The sequence below is a fragment of the Thunnus maccoyii genome, chromosome 18 (genome assembly GCF_910596095.1).
Source record: "Thunnus maccoyii chromosome 18, fThuMac1.1, whole genome shotgun sequence".
Lineage (NCBI taxonomy): Eukaryota > Metazoa > Chordata > Actinopteri > Scombriformes > Scombridae > Thunnus > Thunnus maccoyii.
In genome coordinates, this window is record NC_056550.1 from 1,970,286 (window position 1) to 1,987,999 (window position 17,714).

A 17,714-nucleotide genomic window follows, 5' to 3' on the forward strand; every position below is an offset into this window, starting at 1 on the left:
ACACGTACAAACACACACACACACACACACATTTATCAACGTGTGTGTGTGTGTGTGTGTGTGTGTGTGTGTATGTGTGCATGCGTGTGTGTGTGTGTGCACGTGTGTGTCTGTGATTGGGTCCAGGCCTGTGTGATGATGATCACGGTCAAGAGTTTTCAGTTACAAGGCTGCCCTCTATAGAAGAGGAAGGGAAGCTGCAGGTTCAGTGTAACAGGTCCAGAACATCCAGGGTTCCCTTGGGGAGTTTCAGGACCCCCTGCCGAGGTTTCATGGAGACCCCAGCAGCATTAAAAGGTACCCTGTGGTGTTTTCTTCCAAACAAACAGTTAACATTCAGTATTTTTCTATGTGAGTAGGGATGCTTGTGCCAAGCTGAGCCTTGAGCAACTGGGACTAATCCAGCCATCATGCTGGTATGGTGAGAGTGTTCACTGGTTCACAGGTGGAAGTCTTTTCATGTGAAGCAGCAGGGAATGTTAGGTTTGCATCAGCAGTAACTTAACACAGATCTGATATGGTTGAAGGCCATCAGGCTGAAGTTACAAACATGAACAGAGGAGTGAAACTCAACTGCACACTACAGAGATTTAGTTAGAAGCATCTCAGGTTGACTGCATCCTGCCCTGATATCAAGCAGGACAACAACAGTGCGGCTCAGCCCCACTATCCCCTGCTGTGAGGACGTGTGTGCTCATGGCTTGGTGTGCTGTCAACTGAAACTGTTGCCAGGGATATGTATTGTGACGCCCACATGCTCTTGTGTGTGCATGTGTGTCCTTGTGGCCGTAGAGAGCAAAATACAAACAAAAACAGGGACAAAAAAACATTGCTCCACAGCACTACTAGTGCTAGTACTAGCAAAAAAGTCCATAGTTAACCATTTAATTCACTGAAAATTACAATTTTTACAACTATTTTTTTTGCAACTATAACTGTTTTATTTTAGTTAGTTTATTTTACTGTATGATTTTAACATGACTTCAAAAGTTAAACTGCCATTAATTCCATTTGAAATCAGATCATGGTTGCTCACAGCATGATGGAAAAAGGCAGATTACTGACAAACAAACAAAGTGAGTTTTGTTGAGTTGCTTTAAGCTCTTGTACTACTGTACCTTTGCATGATTCTGATGAAGCACTGAAAATGCATTGTTCATGCTGATATTCATAAAATATTATTGATCAAATACTTAATGGGCTGGGTGTACAGTCACTATCACAAACACCTGTGGTCTATTCTTTTGACCTATTTCATGATTTCAAAATACTGTAACCCCAAAATGTCTTTAATCACATTAGATTAAAAAAGTGTGGGACTCTGAAGTGGTAATCATCTTTTCTCAACAGGCTGCTTTATGTCTTAGCTAAGGCCATTATATTGTAAACTACAAATCAACCACAGGCACAGATATATTATAAAGTTATTACAGTGCCCTATGTTTATATAGGCTATACTGTGCACACTGAGTTTAATAATGATGCAATCATCAAAAATAATTATTCTGTGATCTTGAGAAATAAGAATAATTAAACCTGTGGCCTCTTCGGCCTTTGTTGGAAAGTGTGGAAAAACAGGATTAAAAAATATCAAAGGCTTCTCTTTCCTCTGACATATTAATTAAAATATATTAACAAGTCTCTTTCAGCTTTTGCATATTTCAAGGATAAAAATGCGCCACTGCTGTGTTGCTATACAGCTGATTAAGAGAGATTCACCTGTGTTCATTTTCAAAGTTGATTTATTTTTTTTTAAGTTGTGAACATGCTGGTGTTTGAGGGAGAAATCTCTGGAAGGAAGACAATATTGCATTATACAGTGTGCATCTCATGTACTCTTGATCTTTCTAGCATTAATTGAAGAACCACCCATTTCTAAACAGATCTCCAACAAAATGGATTATGATGTATATTATCCTCAAGTCAGCCCTGATTCAGAAGTTTCACTGACTGAGGTAAGAGATATCAATTAGCCATATCTGCAGATGATCCAGAATGTGACGGCATGGCTGGTCTTCAATCAGCACAAAACAGCACATCACTCCACTGTTCATATCCCTCCACTGGCTCCCAGTTGCTGCCCGCATCAAATTCAAAACCTTGAGGCTCGCTTACAGAACAGCAACTAAAACAGCTCTCACCTACCTGAACTCCCTCATTCAGGTCTATGTTCCCTCCTGCTCACTACACTCTGCCAATGAAAGGCGCCTGGTACCACCACCACAACAGGACCTTAAGTTGCTAGCCAGACTCTTCTCTTCTGTAGTTCCCTGGTGGTGGAACAAGTTACCAAACTCTGTTCAATCTGCAGAGTCCCTCTCAATCGTTAAGAAAAACCTAAAGACCGAGCTCTTTCGCGAACACCTGATGGACTGAATATACAGTGCTGTGCAAAAGTTTTAGGCACTAAAAGTAAAGTGAGGATGCTTACAAAAATATTGCTATAAATTGTTTTAATTTATCAATTAACTTCTTACAAAGTTGAGTAAACAGCAGAAACCTCAATGAAATCAATATTTGCTGTGAGCAGCTTTGCCTTTAAAACAGCAGCAGTTCTCCTCGGTTCACTTTAACACATTTTTCATGGTAACTTGCAGGTAGGTTGTTGTAACCATCCTAGAGAAAGAATGTTCTTCTGTGGATTTATTATTTAGGCCATCTCAGGTGCTTCTTCATGTAATCCCAGATTGACTCCATGATGTTGAGATCAGGACTCTGTGGGGGACATACCATACCATCTGTTGCAGGACTCATCATACTTGCTGAAAATAGTTCTTTATGACTCTAGCTGTATGCTTGGGGTCATTGTCATGTCATGAATAAATTTGGGACCAATCAGACACCTCCCTGATGGTACTGCATAATGAATAAGAATCTAAACATCTAGGGTGCCTAAAATTTTTGCACTCGATGCATTGTCTCTGTGTGCTGCCTGTTGGCACTTACGTCTTATCAGACTTGGAGTTAGCTTTATGGCACTTAATTGCATTGTTATCTCCTGACTAGATCCCTGCTTGTGTTGTATTAACTCTGTATGTTGCTTTGGATAAAAGTGTCTGCTAAATGAAATTATAACATTGTAACATTATAAGAATCAAAAGCTTATTAATAAAAAAATCTAAAATTAAAAGCAAGCTGGATAGATACATGTTGAGAAGAGATAACATGCATTAGAGATTGTGTCTGCTCTATTTAATTTCCTGTGAGTACCTGCGCATTTTTTTTTTTTTACACTGCCACATAAGCGGATCAGAGGGAGGGTAAAGTAGGAGCATTGTCATAAACAGGGAAACCATGCTTGAAATCTGAAGACTTGATGCTAGATGCTAGACAATGTTTTAGGTCAACACATACAGGCAAGCATACATTTGCACTGACACAAACACAATGTAACCAGAATCAATCCCAACTGCAGTCTTTCATTTTATACTGTTCAGTATCATCTACGTGCGATCCAGTGCAATCTTTAATGTATCACAGCAGTTACTCACCTGATTTAGTTCAGCTGGTAATGCTATATGCTACAACAGCCTCCAGAGAAAGTGTTGTTTTGCTGCCTTGTTTGGTTTGGTTTGGTTAGTATAAACTGTTTGCACAGTGTTGGAAGTATATTTCTAGTTTTACTGCATTTCCCACTAATGTTTAATTAGTGTTAGTATAAATGAAATGAGTGAATAAATCTAATGTTCTCTCAATTTCAGCCCTCCACCCAAACTAATGTTTTTCTGTGCCAAAACTTGAGCTTTTCCACAACAGTTTCCATATTGTGTAAATCACAAGTCTGCCCAGTGAGGGATTATGTGCCAGGGAAGTTAAGAAGGACTTTATGTTGCCTCTAACTTTCTTTGTAATCAATCATCTTAAATATCAATTTTGCAGAATACACAGCACAGTTGTGGTCATTAACATGGATTTATGTTTATTTTGTCAGATGACATTGCATTATAAAATAATGATATTTATCACTGCAGTGGGTTATTGCTTATGAAATGCAATTAAATCACTATGTCACTTTCTTTTGTTTGACAACAGAAATTAAAAAATACATGGATTAGAACAATGATGATGTGAATTCGGCTGCATTAAAACACAGTATTAGTGATTAAGGATGTGCAGAGGGCTCAGTATTTGTATTTGTATCTGTATTTGTTGAGGCAGCAAAATTATTTGTATTTGTATTTGTATTCGAATCACAGTGAGCAGGAGGAGAGTGAATGGAGGTTGAATGGGATGTCACTCAGCACAGTAACAGTAACTGCCCAGTCACAGTCAACTGTGAGCAATAAAGAAGACCTTTCTGTTAACTAACTTTCTTTGTGATCATTCATTTTAAATGTCGCATGATACATTATACAGCCGTTGTTAGTCGTAATCTGTATTATTCTTGCAACCATAAAACACTGCAACTATAAAATAATGACTTGGTCAGACGTCTGTCTTACTCCTAACCAGATGTTGGCTGTGATGCAGTTTTGTTGAAAAGAGGATGAAGAAGAAGATATGTAGCTATTATCTGCTGTGTGTCACTGTGGGCAGAGGTCTCTACAAAACTAACTCTTTCCTACAAGTTCAGGTTAAGGGAACCACACAGATTACAGGTTAAGTTCCTTAGTTCCTTAGTGGAAAAGAGCCATCATTTGAGGAGGTAAAGGTTAAGCCCACTTAAGCCCTCCAAAGGACAAACCCTCACAGAACACAGCCCCTGAAATGGGACATGGCTTGTATTGGTGAAACACTGCAGATCTTATTCTAAAGGACTGTCACTAGAGTAATGTTTACTAGGGATGGGCAATTAACCAAATATTTACCAAGACTGACATTGTAGATCTTAGATTGATTTAATTTTAGTTAAGTCAGTATGTTTGGTTCATTCAAACAGGACAGCAACGGACAAAATTCTTTGCGTGGTTTCATTCACAACATTTATGAATAAAGGCTTCATCCATAATAGTGAATCCATCTCCTATTCCAGTTCAACTGTTAAATTTAAATATGTTTCTTGTTTCAGTGTGATCTCCTGGACAGCTCTGGTGAACTCGTGGCTCAAAGTTCACTTTTGTTCACCTTTACCCTGCAAATTCACACAGTTGACCCACAGACATACAGATGCATTATGTCTGAAAACAGAGAATGATGTGACATTAGTGACACTGATTTCCAATGATATCCCTCAGGCCTAAGGTTTTAGATCATTGAAATATTGATATCAAACTGTATTTTAAGTGTGTTGGAAGTATGTCAGTTTGACACTGCCTCAAGTGATTTTCCCAAACTACAGCCTGAACAACAAGACCTGACTCTGAACTACAAGTAAAATCAGCAATAGCTATTGTTAAATTTTATCATGAGAGCACTGTATCATTTCAAATTGTTCCTCAAAATACAAACAAAAACAAAAGAATTGACTTCTAAGCTGCCACGTCCTATTGACAAAATGGACAGTGAAATGCATGAGTGAAGGCCCTCTCAATAACTTAAGTAGCCTTCAGTTGAATGAAAGGCACTGAGCTCGTCTCAGCTAATTACAGCTGTTAGGGCACACACCAGCAGCCCACTTATATCCTCTCACTTCAAATGAAGAAACAGAACAGGTCAAGTGTCTGACACCTTTGACACCCCTAAATAGACACAACAGACCAGTCAGCTATGCAAGTAAGGAAACATCAATATGTTGAGGGAGAGGGAAAAAAATCAGCAACAAGCAAACTTCCCTGGGGGCAAATCCAGTCAGCATTTTGCTTCAGGATCTACATCTTAGGTGGAGAGAAAATCAAACCCAATGAAGTCATTCCCAGCAAATTGATCGTCACCAGCGGGTATGGGGACGAAAGAAGTCGATAAGGGGTGAATTGGAATCCCTTTACTTCTCATTGATTTTACCTGACAAGGAAAAATGGAGCTGATTCTCACAGTGTCTGTTAAGAGTCTGCAGAATTTAACAGATGACTACAGGAGGACATTTTATGCTGAGAGGCATTGTGAAACATGTCCATCTAACAGTCTGGATTTTAAACCAAATGTAATGTTCATGATTCACATGACAGAGAAGGCCAAATAAATACTCATACTATAGATAAAAAATACTGCTTGGATTATTACAGTATATACTGTATGTCATATACTGTATATACACTCTGCATGGTGTTATAGATTATGTAAATTTAATATACATTTTGCACAGAGTACCTCAAGATGACAAATTGTAGATATGTTATACTATAATGGATCAGTTCACTAAAATCACATAAAGAACATATTTTCTCACTCACCTCTGCGTGGCTAAACATTGAAAAGGTTTGAGATCCAATCGAGGTGAATGATTTTTTTGTGATATTTACAGCCTTGAAAATACAAATTAAAGAGCAACATGCCTCTCCAGAAAATGTCTCTGTTACTCTGTATAATCCACATGGTTTGTCAGTAGTTTTTATTGGAGCTACTTTCTACTGACATTGTACTGACAAAACCTGTTGACAGTAAAATATGTGTATTTATCCTGAGAAAATGTGTTTGTAAACCACTACATGTGATAGATTAATACAGTTTTGGAGTTGGTGTGTAAATATAATAGTCCAGACATTACACTGGATTTATTTTTTAGCCACCAGCATTTTACATACCAACAGTTTTGGTATCAGGAAAGACACCATATAACAGGAAAGACACTATATGTTTCTGATATAATGGAAGAGTAACACACACCAAAGTTTATTGTGAGGTGCTGATCACTGGAAGTAGACTTAAGAGCAGGAAAAACGTGTCACACACTTTGGCTCCATATGCATTTCTCTTTTATTTAGATGACGTTTCAGCCGTCAGGACTTCTTCAAGATCAACAGTAATAGCAAAACACAGACACTGGTATGTTATATAGGCCACACCCTAGTAATACATCTGATGGTGATTAGACAATCATGTTCCACCATTAGGGTGAGAAAAACAATTAAGAGGCCTTCAGTGAATCTTCAGTGAAAACTCAGTGACAGGAACTACAGCCAATCAAATCACTTTCACAGTTTTGATTTGCTGAAAGCGTCTTGATTGTTTTTCTCACCCTAATGGTGGAACATGATTGTCTTATAACAACCAGATGTCCCAAAGTGTTTTGTGCGTAGCTGTAATGTAATGATTTAATTCACAAGTGATGGACTGCCAAGCATCCTTGGCCAAGCAACAAATATATATCTAAACAAAACCAGGTACTGCTGATCACTTAGATCATACCATTGTAGTGGTTGAAGCATTATGCAATATGGATATTTCTAGTAGCAAGGAAGCTGGTCAGAATTGAAGGAACAATGAATGAAGCCACGTATAAAACTAAAAACTGGTGCAAAGGTTCACCTTTCAGCATAATGACCCAAAAGCAGCCAGCCAAGAGGCCTCCCACACCCCACTGAGAATATGTGGACAGACCTGAAGATAACAGTTCACCAATGATTCTAATCCAGTCTGACAGAGGATGAGAGGATCTGAATTAGAGAGACTGCACTTTTGCAGGTGTGCACAGCTGGTAGAGGCATACCCAAGAAGACTGAGAGTTGTAATCACTGCTGAATAAAAGTGCTGGAATATACTTTATACTGAATATATATCTTTACATACTTAATTAAACATCTTTTTTATTAATACAAAATCATTTGCAGACATTTCTAAACACATTGTCTCTGTCATTGAAGGTTAATGTCTAGGGATGCGCGATATTATCGGCACGTCGTCGGTATCGGCCAATCAAAGCTCTAAAATGAAATATTGGCATCTGCAAGTTCTGCCGATTATGAGAGGCCGATATGTCATCTTCTCCTCCACCGCCTGACTGTGCTTCCTTCGATGGACTGTGTCACCCTGATGGTCCTGGTGCTTCCTCCGCAGGCTCCACTTCACTCAGCTGCCCGTCAGACCCGCTGCTTCTTCCCGCTTTAACATGAATAACAAACCGGGGCTCGGTGCTCCGGTCGGTTGGTTTATAACGGCAGTTGGCAACCAGTGTATTCTGGATCCAAGATTAAATCCTACACATTAATCCTGTCTGTCTAAAAAACTCAAAGAAAACTCTACTGCTCTACCCTCTTAGCAGGTTCATTAAAGTTTTAACCTGAGCTCCTGAACTCCAGTCTTCCTAAATTCTTCCTTCATATATTGTCTTTCTTGATCATACTTAGTACAATCTATGCTTGCATGCATAATAGTCTCCTCAGCCAAATGGAAAAAAATATGTGCATATATCGGTATCGGCATCGGCCACAATGAGTTGGAAATATCGGCATATCGTACATCGGCAAAAAATTCAATATCGTGCATTCCTTGTTAATGTGTTTACTCTTTGCAATAGTGGCTTCTGTTTACTCATTAATTTTTTACAGCTCTGGTCAAGACTTTCAAAAATGATTGCCTATTGACAACAATTCTATTTATTGGAAGTGCCACTAATATTTTAAGCCAATTGTCAATAATATTTGTTGCACAAAAATAATTCTTGTCAGAGTGCAGTTTTGGAGTTTCTGGCTTCTCCAAGTTTGTTTTTGTGCAAAGATGCACAAAGATAAAATTCATGCTCTATTGGGAGTGTTTTCTAACACCATTTTTTAATTTTCAGGAGAAAAGACTACAGGGATGATGTCTGATTGGTTGGTTTGGCAAATGCATGCCTGTTAAACTTTTCCAGCTCTGATAAAGAGCATCCATAAGCTTTTCTATAGAGAGCATGCACAACTGTCTCCCACCCTTTTGATGAAACAGTCCCAAACAGGGCTGCTAGGTGGAGAGAGCAATTATAGCAGCAGAGAAAACAGTGTGAGTGGGGTAAAAATAAATAAATCCAATAACAGTTTCTGCACTCCCCTGGACTGCCAGGCTGTATTCTTCTCTTACATTTATACAATAATGACCTTGAATGAACAGGGAAGGAATAAAGGGCATATCATAATAACATGTCCCAGATAAGGCGGGGGTAAGGCAAGGATAAGGCAGATGCTAAGGCCAGGTGACTTAATGAGAGCATGTTGTTTTCCTCTGTCACAGCAGAACTAAAGTGATGTTTGTTGCCACCAGAGGCCTGAATTCCACAGGACAGGAGTCGAGTAAAAAACCTGTCAAAGTGCATCCAGTCACACCTGCCACCACTGTCACAGCATTTAGACAGTTTCACTTAAGGACACCAAGTCAAACAAAAAACCTGCTATCTATGAGGTTTTAACAAATGTTTATGTGAGGAAGGTTGCCAATATTCTAGATCTTTAGTATAAAGAGGATTAATGTTTCTGAAACAAAATTTACACAGAAGCTCTCCAATTATAACAATACTATTACTATGGAAATCTTTGGTGAAATACAAACTCTAGAGGAAAAAATCAACATTTCCACTCTGTGAACAGTTTGTAATGTTTATAGTATTTATAGGTCCACATTGTTGTTTGGTAACATATTTCTTATTCCAACAAATAACTGCCAAAATATAGTTGACATAGCATAATGTTATGATATCTTCAGCTGAATCATTATGGAGTTTGATAGCAGAAACTGTTTCAGAAAACATCCTAGACAAATTCAATATTACAATGATTAGAACTGTAGCCAATTAGAGCTATATCATTACACACTTGAGAAGTTGTCTCCTGCTCTGCTGTGCTTTCTGCGTGACTTCATTTTGTCATCGTAATTTCATGCTTTAGCACATTCACTACAAAATACATTACAGTATATTTTACATTTTTGATTAATATTTTGTAAAGCATGCCCAGTGTTTTTGATTTTTAGATATGTTTTTACTACTTACTAAGCAGCTATTGGTTTCCATTCATATTAGTATAGTGTGAAAATTAACTTGTAGATACTTTTAAATTTCCTTAATTTATGTATGTAATCAAAGTGAATATCATGTCTACTTTGATTATTGGTTATGGTTATGATAATGCAGGGTAGATGATGATAAAATAGATAGATATTCATAAAATAACCAGACATTCCTACCTGACCTAATAAAATATGGATTTTGACAATAAATCAGTCCTGCTCATTAATTTGCAACATTACTAGCAGTATTCTGATACATACATTTTGTCGCTGTTTGTTTCTATCAATAAACCAACTTTTCACATTTTTTTCACAAACTGGGATGGAAACCCTCTTATTACTCTTAGTGGGTCCTGCATTTCTCTGACTGCACTGTCTGAATAGTCATTAAAGCCAATATTTCACTTGCCTAAATTTCATGGAAACGTCAGAAACCTCCTCTCTTCTTGAATATGAATATGTAAATCTGGGTGTGTAGTGTTTGTTGGAAGAAAGTTGTGATTTGAGTCAGGGGTGCAGCTGTCATCATGCACCTCAGTGTACTGAGGTGTACACCCACTACTACTTGGATAGCCACCTACAACTACATCTAGACCAACTTTTGATTTAAAGGGACTGAAATCCGTCAGTTATGTCCCACCAGGAAGTGGGTCTGTAAACTGTGATGGCTGTTTACACCAGAGAATTTCAGTAATAATGTTACTTTTCAACTTCATTTTCTCTTCAAAATACATTTAAATTAAAAACGATTTAAAAAGTGTCCAACTGTTACAATTTGGGATGAACTCACAATGCATCATACTATCATATCATATATAATTATTAGTAGAGGTTCTATGCTTTTATTATTCAGAAATATGACCAATTATTTGATATTTAGATGGATTCCTCCCTAAACTGCTGTGGTGCGCTGCCAAAATGTTCCGGGTGGAATGCGCTCTAGAATCATTGTTCAGCACATCGGAATAAGTGGATTTAAACTATTTTGACAGTAATTGTTTGGTTCACAGAGCGTATGTATGTAAACTGGAGACAGAGAGATGCTGACTGAGTTGCAGTACTAGTACTTTAATATTACTTTACTTTAGTTAATTTATGATTTGCTGTATGCTTAAGAAATAAAATCAAAGTGTCTGTACCATACTGAGCATCATTATTTTGCATTGTGTCGACTCGCATTGTATCACATTGAATCACATTGTGTTGACTCAAATTGTGTGGAACTGCACTGTATCGCAATATGGGTGAATCAATTCACATTGGTAGTTGCTTCATATGTATCTTTAATGTATCGGATTGTTGGCAATGCATTGAGATGCGTATCACATTGGCCTCAGTGATGGGAGATGCACATCCCTACTCCAGACTCCTGCTACAGTTGTACCTTTTTGTCCACCAACTCTTTGTCTTTTCCTGTGGCCAAGCTTCTGACAGTGGTCACTAGTCCTCAGCAAAAGAGCATCTGCTCCCAAAATCCATCCTCTAGTCCTCCAATCCAGTCCATCCTCCCTTACACCTGCCATTCTACTGTTCTCCAGCCTGTCTGTCTTCACCAGTCTATTATTAATGAAGCTAGTTTAAAAACTTGACCAGCCTCTGCCATGTCTGTATTTAGTTCTGTTCCAGAAAATCTTTATAATCTGAGGGAGGTATTTCTCATCTGGCAGGGTGAGCCAGATTTCCTCTGACTGTTGAGTAAAATCCTCCTGCAGCACACTGGTGACTTTCAGTGAGTCACCTATAAGAAAAATCTACAATGCCTCAAGTCTCAAGTCTCAAGCAGAATCCTCCTTCAATCGTATCAGCTTTGAGCAAGACTGAAAGCCTCATATTTGAAGTTTAACAAAGGGCCAATAATGGCCCAATGGTTTTGTGTAGCCTGAGCATCTAGAGCCAAAAGCAAAATGTGAAACACAAGTGGAAGAGACAGAGATAGAAAAAGAACAGTGTTTGCACTCAGCAGTGCACCGTCTGTCTCACTGTCTCAGCATCCCGTTTGATCCATGCTGGCAGCTGCAATGTGTGATTCATGGTCCATCCATGTCCATATGCATCCAGGTCTCAGTATTTTTCCAATGTGTATTTTGATAAAAGTCATGAAATAACTGCTTAAAATGACTTAACTTTGGTGCAGCAAAGATTTTATACAGTACAAAGATCACTCACTTCCTCGCCTGAGCAGTGCCTGTGTGTGCACGTGGTGCAGGTGGATATTGTTGTCGTTACTGCAATATCTTTGCTCAACACGGCAGATCTTCAATTACATGTGTTGACAGGCAGTCACTGAATGGAATCATACTTTGGGTAATCAACTACTGGTTTTTTATTCAATTTACAAGAGGACTGTTCAGTGTCATTCATCCCCAGACATCATTTGACAAATAGCTGTGTGGTCAAGCTAAAGACACTGGCCATCCATCACATTTTAGTTTCACCTGAGTGATTTAGCTAGCTAACGTAGCCAGTCATCTGATGGCAGACGGAAAAACTACTTTTCTTTCAGTTCAGCATTTGACCCTGTGTTTACTGCTTTTACTGAGACAGAGAAGAAAATGAAAGTTAAGCTTTGGGACGGGAGGAGATGTGGGACAAGAGGTGAATGAGACGAAGAGAAAGAGAGAAGGTGATGGAGATGACAGAGAAAGAGCAGCAGGTACTGCACACTGTACTGTACGCAATGCAATCTCAAGCTAAATAATGAAATGAAGAACATGTATATATAATTTTACTGAATTATTTTTATCACACTGGCAGGAGAGGACAGAGAGCAAAGAGTTAAGGATGGACAGAGATGTACAGACAGGATATAATGTTGAATGCAAAGAGACAAGAGGATATGAGGGAGAGAAGAACGACACAGAAAAGGAGGCTCACCGAAAGAGCACAGAAGACAGTCAGGAAAACAAGAGAGAGACTCCAGACAAGCAGAGCAGTACTGAGGGAGACGATATTGGAAGAAAGTTGACGAGGAGAGGAGATGATGAGAGCACAGACAGCTGATGTCACTCAAACAGACGCATTTCTACATGAACTAGATCCAGCCAAGTCGAAAAATAAACCACTAACAGATGAGGAAAAGTACTGCTATCTCAAAAATAAGTGGGTCAAACATAACTATAATTACCCCAAAACAAAGTTTGGTGAAAAGCAATTATGCGATAATGTAAAGTGGGAGGAGAAATATCCTTGACTTAGATATTCAGTTTAGGAGAAAGCTTTTGGCATTGTTTTTTGTGTGTTTTTTCTCCTCCAAATTCTTGTTGGTTCTCTGCATTTTCTTCAGACTTACATATTTCAGCTTTAACCCGATTCTCGTGTATTACTCCTTTATTGTCCACTGATATGGTCGTAAGCTATTGTTGTGCAATTTTTGCTCTCCAAACTCTTAAAATGCACATATTTATATCAGGAAAATCAACATTTTTTCAGGGGGCCATAACCCCAACCCCCCTGGGCAAGGCATTTTTTGGACCTCAGTTGATCAGCACAAGAGTGCAGAAAAAGTGACAAGTACTTAGCTTGCACCCCACTCCATGGATTCTAACAGTGCCTCATTTAAAATACAGCCACCACATATTAACTATCTGCTCTGTAATATTGCAGTACTGATGCCTCTTTTCAATCCTGTTTCAAACTGTCCATCATTATTTATTTCTTCATGAGCTCTTTGTGACCCCAAAGAAGATAAATAAACACAGTCTAAGTGTGTTTCAGTGCAGCATGACCTGCTGTCAGTCACAAGAATTTGATATACGCATATAGCACTGATGATGTTTGATGACATCACTATAACTGTGAATTACCTGTCAGTCCATGACTTCATGTTTACAGCTTTTAGTTTGTCAGTGTGAACATCAAGCAGACCAGAACTAAAAGGCAACAATGGATCAGTGAACCAAACTACAGGTGTGAAAGCAATGTCATGTCACCAATCATAAGAATATTTCTGCTACTGAATGATGTCATCCTCAAATAACATCTCAAACATTAGACCGCAGAGCAGCCAGTGGCCACTGTTACACATTCAATAATGATCACTTTGCAGGGGAGCACCTGGTGGATCATTGAGAACACATAGAGAAGCTTTGCTATGATGATCATATAAGAATGCAAAAAAAGATGCACCAATTTCCCTGGAACTGAACAGCCTGTTTTTGAAAGGATATTTAGGGCTCTTTACTGACATTTCTTTGTTTGTTTTTTTTTTGTTGAGTGAGTCATTACGGTTCCATCTACTATATAACCACTACCACAAGCAAACAACCAAACAAGAACCATTCAACTACAGCTTTCATTTTGAGTGACAGATATGCAGCTTCGGGGCAGGTGATGTATTTTACTCAGTGTATTGATAAAAATTCTGAAATAAACCAAGATCACCATCACTGATCACCATGTCTAATGCAAAGCTTACCCATCTTTTTATTCACTATTATAGGTTACTAGTAGAGGACAGACCATGGACTACATTCAGTCAAAGGTCAAACTTAACAAACTAGTGTCTTGCAAGGAGTACTTCCTACCTGCAAAACGGCACACATTTTAAGAATATGCAATATCACAAATTTAGGACTCACCATCTAAAAGTAAAAAACATCCATGTGAGCTCAACACATATGACTCATTCTCCTTTTTTCACATTACTCAACTTTACTGGTGAGTTACACTTTATCAAATCCATATAAAAGTCAGGTTTAAGTTTATTCTAACACTCATCACAGCTGATTTTCAAGCAACCCAGACAAACTGAACTCTCTCCTGACAGTGATTTGAAGCAGCAATCTCTCAGCTCTCATGGACCACAGCAGATTATTCAACATCTCTCCAAACCACTACTTCTGTCTCTCCCTGTGTCACACCTACCTGTTCTTAATGGTGGGGTTCATCCTGAGAGGAAACAGTCCCAGGTCTACGTCTTTGCTGTCAGGATTAAACTCTAGGGCTCCTGAAACGTAAATCAGAAAGTAGTCCCAGAGCTCTGGTAACTTCTGAGAGGAGAGAATCATGAGGGAAACTTTAAGGGTGGTCCTGTTTGTGGGAGAGAGACGGCTGGCAAAAGATAGGTGTCATCCAGAGAGGGGGGCACCCAGCAGTGTTACATCACCTCCCTTCAGCTTGCCTTTAAGCGCTCCCAACTGACCCAACCCCAACAGTCCACTCAGCACCTACATTTAGCTGACTGACTCCTCCCTCTTGGGACAGAACACAAGCACAACATGAACTCACCCTCTCCAAACTGCCCTTCTTTCTCATGGGATCAGTCATCTCATCTTTATTGATCTATTTTTATTGTGAAAACTGTATTATATTCCTAGTGGAAGTGGTTAGTCTACTAGCTGTTGCTTTATACAGTACTAAATGTATTCTCACTTTATTTCTTAACACTGTGCTATGTAATGTCATGTGGGATTTCAATAGTGTGCAAAAAAATTAAAAAATAAATAATTCATTATCATTGCATTATGCTACTTAATTTTGTTAATATAATCTAAAAATGCCACTTAATATGACCTTTAAAAGCTTTCATCCTGCTCTATAATACTTTAACTTGACTGCACATACTGTGTCTTTTATTGTTAGTGTTACTTATTAAATTATAAAATCTGTAGGGTTTTACATGGATTAATTATGGTCACAGGTAAAAATGACTGGTGCTACAATCACTGCTGATGTAGACTATAATGCAGCTTTGCTAAAAACTGCCCTTTTCTTTTTCTTTTCAAAAAAAATAAAAAATTTTATCTTGTGTTGTTGTCTTATCTTACAGTGAAAATTAAAAGGAAATTCCAAATTAGGCAAAGAAATTTGCACCATTTTAGCACATTTGTTAAAAATCTCTTCAGAATCAGAATCACCTCAGATAACTTGTCACCCCATCACCATCACTAACAACACACACATACACCATTTATTTATTGTCAAGTGAGGAAGGAATTCTATTTTAAAAACATCAACGTTTGTTAAGTTAAGACTACACACATGTCCAGCAGCACTGAGGATACTGAATATCATCAGTCATCAAGGTCGTCTGGTAAATTCGTCACAGCTTACATGAGAAAGCGACATTTTCATTCTAAATGATGAATTCCACTTAATTAATTAATTGTTCCACCATACTGTATTTTTTACCGCGCTTTGCGTACATCGAATAAATGAGCCCAATTTGATTCAAACAATAACGTCTTATTTATTATAGACTTTGTGTGCCGAATTTATCAGGGGAACCTATTTATATCGTGTTTAAGGAAACATATAATTTTCAAACTTTGTAATGAAGTTTTATATCGCGTTCCCTCTTTCCCAGAGCAGAACGCCACGCGCCGGCTGAACCCACACGTGTTCACCTGTCACGTACCAGTAAATGAGCGACAGTCCGTCGAAACGCTCGAGCTCTCTCCCCCGCTGTTTCAGCAGAGACATATTATCCAAACGCGGTCCCGGTGTTCACCCCCTCACTGCTGCTGCTCAGGTTTCACAATGGAAACAAAGTGCCGCCGTCCCAGAAACGCATCACTCTGCCCGCTCTTCAACTGGCCTCGCGCTGCGCTGAAGCTGAGCCGCGTGCCTCCGCTGACTGAGTGGATGTGTCAGCACTCATCCAAATCAATGAGACGGACGCTGCGAGCGCGTGCGCGCGCGCGCCGGTAACTGGACGCTCCGCCGGCCCGATTCTAATCTGACCGACACGTGGACTTTTGCCTGCTGACTGACCTTAACCCATCTGTTTGACAAAATTTCAATGTCTCTCCACACTGACAGTACACACACACACACACACACACACACACACACACACACACACACACACACAACGCTGCACATTTAACTCCTGGCTCAGTGAGGCTGCATTCGGGTCCAATTAAGAAAACCGCCGGAACGCTTTGCACTGACTTACACCAGGCCTCCAAGAATCCCGGTGACGACACTGATTGGCTTTTACTGCAAAATGAGTTGGATTACGTTACTTTAAGTGTCTAACCTTCCTTATTTTATTCCCCACGGTGTATATTCTAGTTGTTATTATGCAATTATAATGTTGACACAAATTCCATTCAAACTCTCCTTCATTTCATAAAGAAGTACTACTGGTGTGGTGCCCTTTTACAAGCATAAGTTTTCTCCTCACAGGTTTTTAAAAGAAATGTATCAGTGGTTCAGTAATAATATTTTATTGACGGGTCAACTTTCTAACCAAAATGGTCAACAATACAACTATAGCCTATGTGGTTTATTCAGGAATTTTCTGTTATTTTGGATACTGTATTGTCAAGGTTATAAGGAAATAACAACAAGTCTCTTTCGTTGGATGCAACTGAAAGAGGTTTTTCATAGCACCCTAAGAGCAAAAGTAAGGCAGTCTATCAACTTTTTCAGCAAGACATTTCTATACCTTCTTCTGTCTTATCATACTGGTCCAATTTTATTGGAAATATTTGTTGGGATAGGGTTTGATTCTTGCTTCATAAGTTTTTCAATCCATAGGTTTTATCCAAACAATCATTATTTAAGGAAAATGAACAACTGTGGACTAAATTGTCAGGATCTATTACTCATCACATCTACCCTCAATTTACATTACTTTGAGAAAAAAAAGATTGTTTGGATTAATTTAATATTACAGGAATGGAATTCTTGCTCTCAGTTTTGGTAAATGTATTTGTTATTTTGACCAAATTTTATATTCATAAATTGAATATATCAATGTCCCTGGTATCTTTTGGCAGACAGCAGGGCTTAAACAGTCCATAAGGGGGTGGGAAAGCTTTTTTTGGATCTTATCCTCTCAGCTGTCCTCACTATACTCCATCGTAACCATCGTGATTATGGTTACGATATTGTGTCATTATGAAACGTGCCTGAACTTAATTAACAGATAAAGTTATCATGTCTTAAGTGAACATGTATTGTTTTTTTTTCAAACA

The 17,714-nt window shown here is 38.6% G+C and overlaps 1 protein-coding gene across 3 annotated transcripts in view; it reads right to left on the minus strand.

Annotated features, from left to right (window-relative positions):
• si:dkeyp-72e1.9 (syntaxin-binding protein 4) overlaps positions 1-16,353 on the minus strand; it is a 92,900-nt gene extending 76,547 nt beyond the window's left edge. The window contains exons 1-2 of one of the 3 annotated variants that reach the window (XM_042392751.1): positions 16,148-16,353; positions 14,656-14,737 (exon numbers count right to left, since the gene is read on the minus strand). In XM_042392751.1, coding sequence (XP_042248685.1) covers positions 14,656-14,678 — 23 coding nt within the window. In that variant the 5' untranslated portion in view covers positions 14,679-14,737; positions 16,148-16,353. Of the gene's footprint in view, positions 1-14,655; positions 14,802-16,147 lie in introns of those variants that run through there. The other 2 variants (XM_042392748.1, XM_042392747.1) reach the window with 2 other exon arrangements.
• Between the last annotated feature and the right edge of the window lie 1,361 nt (positions 16,354-17,714).